General features: G+C 69.5%; 1 protein-coding gene across 1 annotated transcript in view; it reads left to right on the top strand.

The window, feature by feature from the left end:
- Positions 1–1381: 1381 nt before the first annotated feature.
- CHLNCDRAFT_51282 (hypothetical protein) overlaps positions 1382–2295 on the top strand; it is a gene marked incomplete at both ends in the record, with an annotated part of 3558 nt that continues 2644 nt past the window's right edge. The window contains one exon of the mRNA XM_005849247.1: positions 1382–1391. Within this exon, the coding sequence (XP_005849309.1) occupies positions 1382–1391 (10 nt within the window). The remainder of the gene's footprint in view (positions 1392–2295) is intronic.

Genomic DNA, 2295 nt, shown 5'->3' with positions numbered 1-2295 from the left:
CTCCCTTGTCCCGCCGACATCTGGCTTGCCCGCCCCCCGCCTGGCGTGCGCGCTGGCGCCTGGGGTGTGGTGTGCCTGGCCGCTGTGGAGGCCATGGACCGGGGCCGCCGCAGCCTGGCGGCCGAGGTGCTGCGCCGCCGTGGCGCCCCGCCAGCGCAGCCCGCCGGACCGCGCTTCACCCAGCTCACCCTCGACGGCTTCCTGCACCAGCCGGCCTCGCGGCCTGCTGCCGGCGCAGCCTCCTCCGGCGGCGGCACTCAGGACCCGCCGCCCCCGCCGCTGGAGCCGGCCGCGCCTGGCCCCGCAGCACCGCAGCCCGCAGCCACGCCGCTGGAGGCTGCCCGCCGCGCGGCTCTCCACTCCTTCTGGTCCCTTCTCGCTGATTTTGAGGCCCTGGGCTGTGCCCCCGCCTCTTGGGTTGACAGCCTTGGCCCTGCCCACCCCTTTTTCTTCTCTACCGGCGGCCGCGTTCGGCTCCGCCCCCCTCCTGTTCCTCCCCCTGCTTGATCGTCAGTCAGCTCCGCTGGCCCTTCCCCGCCTTTCTCCTGACTGTGCCCTCCTCACCCCTTTTCTCGTGTCCGTCTTCCCTCTTGCCCATCTTCTGCCTGCCTGCCCTGTGCCCGCCGCCTTGCTGCCGCGCTGCTCGCCTGCTGTGCCGGCTTGCATCCGGTTGCCCGTGCGCTGTCGGCTGCTGCCTGGCTGTGGTGCCCCTTGGCTGGCTATTGCGCCGTGCGAGGTGTGCTTGGAACCAGTGGAGGTGGTTGCGCTTTTCCGCAGTCACGCCATCGGGGACCCGCCGGCAGTGTGCTGCAGTGCCTGTGCGCCTGTGCTTGCTCGTGCGCTGCTGTGCCTGCCGCGCTGCCGCTCGGTGTGCTTTCTCTGGCGTCCCCCTTTCTCCCCTCTCCTCGTTGGCAGCTGGCTGCCCCCTTCTCCCGTGTGATCTGACCTGAGCCTTGACCCCCTGTGTCGCCTGCCCTCTGAGGCGGTCCCCGCCCGCCCGCCTAGCCGCTCCCCCAGCTTCTGTGCCGGGGTGGGTGGCGTCTCTGAGCCGCTTGCGCCGCCTGCTGGCGGTCCTGGCCCTTGATCCCCCTCTTTCCCCTGTCTTTTGCCCCCCGTTTCCCCTCCTCACACCTCTCTGACAGTCACTGGGCTGGCTCCAAGGCACCCTCCGCTTTCCCTGCCGCCCGCTGTGCCCGACCGGCTCCTCGCAGCCCCCGCTCCGCCGCCCTGTCTGTTGGTTGGTTTCATACTTATATTGTCCAGAGCTAGTGGGCACGGCTTGTGTGTCCCCAGCCCTTTAAAGGGCCGGGTTCTCTGTAATCTCAGTCAGTCAGTCAGTCAGCTTGCTCGTCGTTGGCCGCGACGTTGAATAAGGAGCTGGATGAGTGCCGGTGGGTGATACCACAGGCACGAGTTCGAACCCCAGCCGGGACACTAGCTGGGACTTTGCCTCACGGCACCTTCGTGGCGGCATCTGGGCGGCGGACGGCTGCCAGGCAGACCGGCATGGCGCTTGCAAGACGGAGCCTCCCCGGGATGCCATCGGCGGCCAGATTTTCCTCGCTCTGGACAGCCGGCAGGGTTAGCGGGTTCGGCCCCAGCACATTAATGTGCCCAATCCCTGTATCACACACGCACACACGCACACGCATTGTTCCTTGCTTTTCGGCACCCCGGCTATTGTTCATCGTTCCTTGCTCGAGTCCCCCGGCGCGTCCGGGCCCCGCGCCCCCCTCCCGCTCCTCTGGGGCCCTTCTTGAGCAACACCCTGCCTTGGGGACGCAGGACGAGGGCGACCGCAGCATCGCCGGCTCGCTTGGCCCGCCAGCCGCCCATTCTGCAACTGCCCGCACTCGAGATGGCCTCCTGATGGTGCGTGGAGGGGTGCCCCGGGCCCTGCGGCGCCCGCGGCTCGGCTAGTCCGGCGAACACCCCCTCGGGCCGGTGCCGGCTCCCGGCCCGTTGTATGAGCCCCCGTGTGCCCCGTTGGTGCCCGGCCACCCCCTCTGCGACTTGTTCGCCCCCTACGACGCGGTTTGTGCGCGCCAGCCCCTCCCCCCAATTCCCGCTTCCGTGTGTCGCGGCCCCAAGCCCTGGTGCTTTCCCTTCAGCGAATTGAGACGTGGGGTGGCGTGGCTTGGCGGAGGAGCCTGTTGCCGCCGAGCGATTTGCGTTCGGGCAGGCCGCTGCTGCTGCCGCCGCGTGCCGGGCGGCCCGCCGTCCCCCCCTCTTTTCGCTCACTCCGTGCCTGCCGTTCTGGTCGTCACGCCCCTACTCTCCCCCCGTATCCCGCAG

This window comes from Chlorella variabilis (genome assembly GCF_000147415.1).
Source record: "Chlorella variabilis unplaced genomic scaffold CHLNCscaffold_6, whole genome shotgun sequence".
NCBI classification, from domain to species: Eukaryota; Viridiplantae; Chlorophyta; class Trebouxiophyceae; order Chlorellales; family Chlorellaceae; genus Chlorella; species Chlorella variabilis.
Note: the sequence above shows the minus strand (reverse complement) of the source record. Positions and strands in the feature narration are given on the sequence as shown.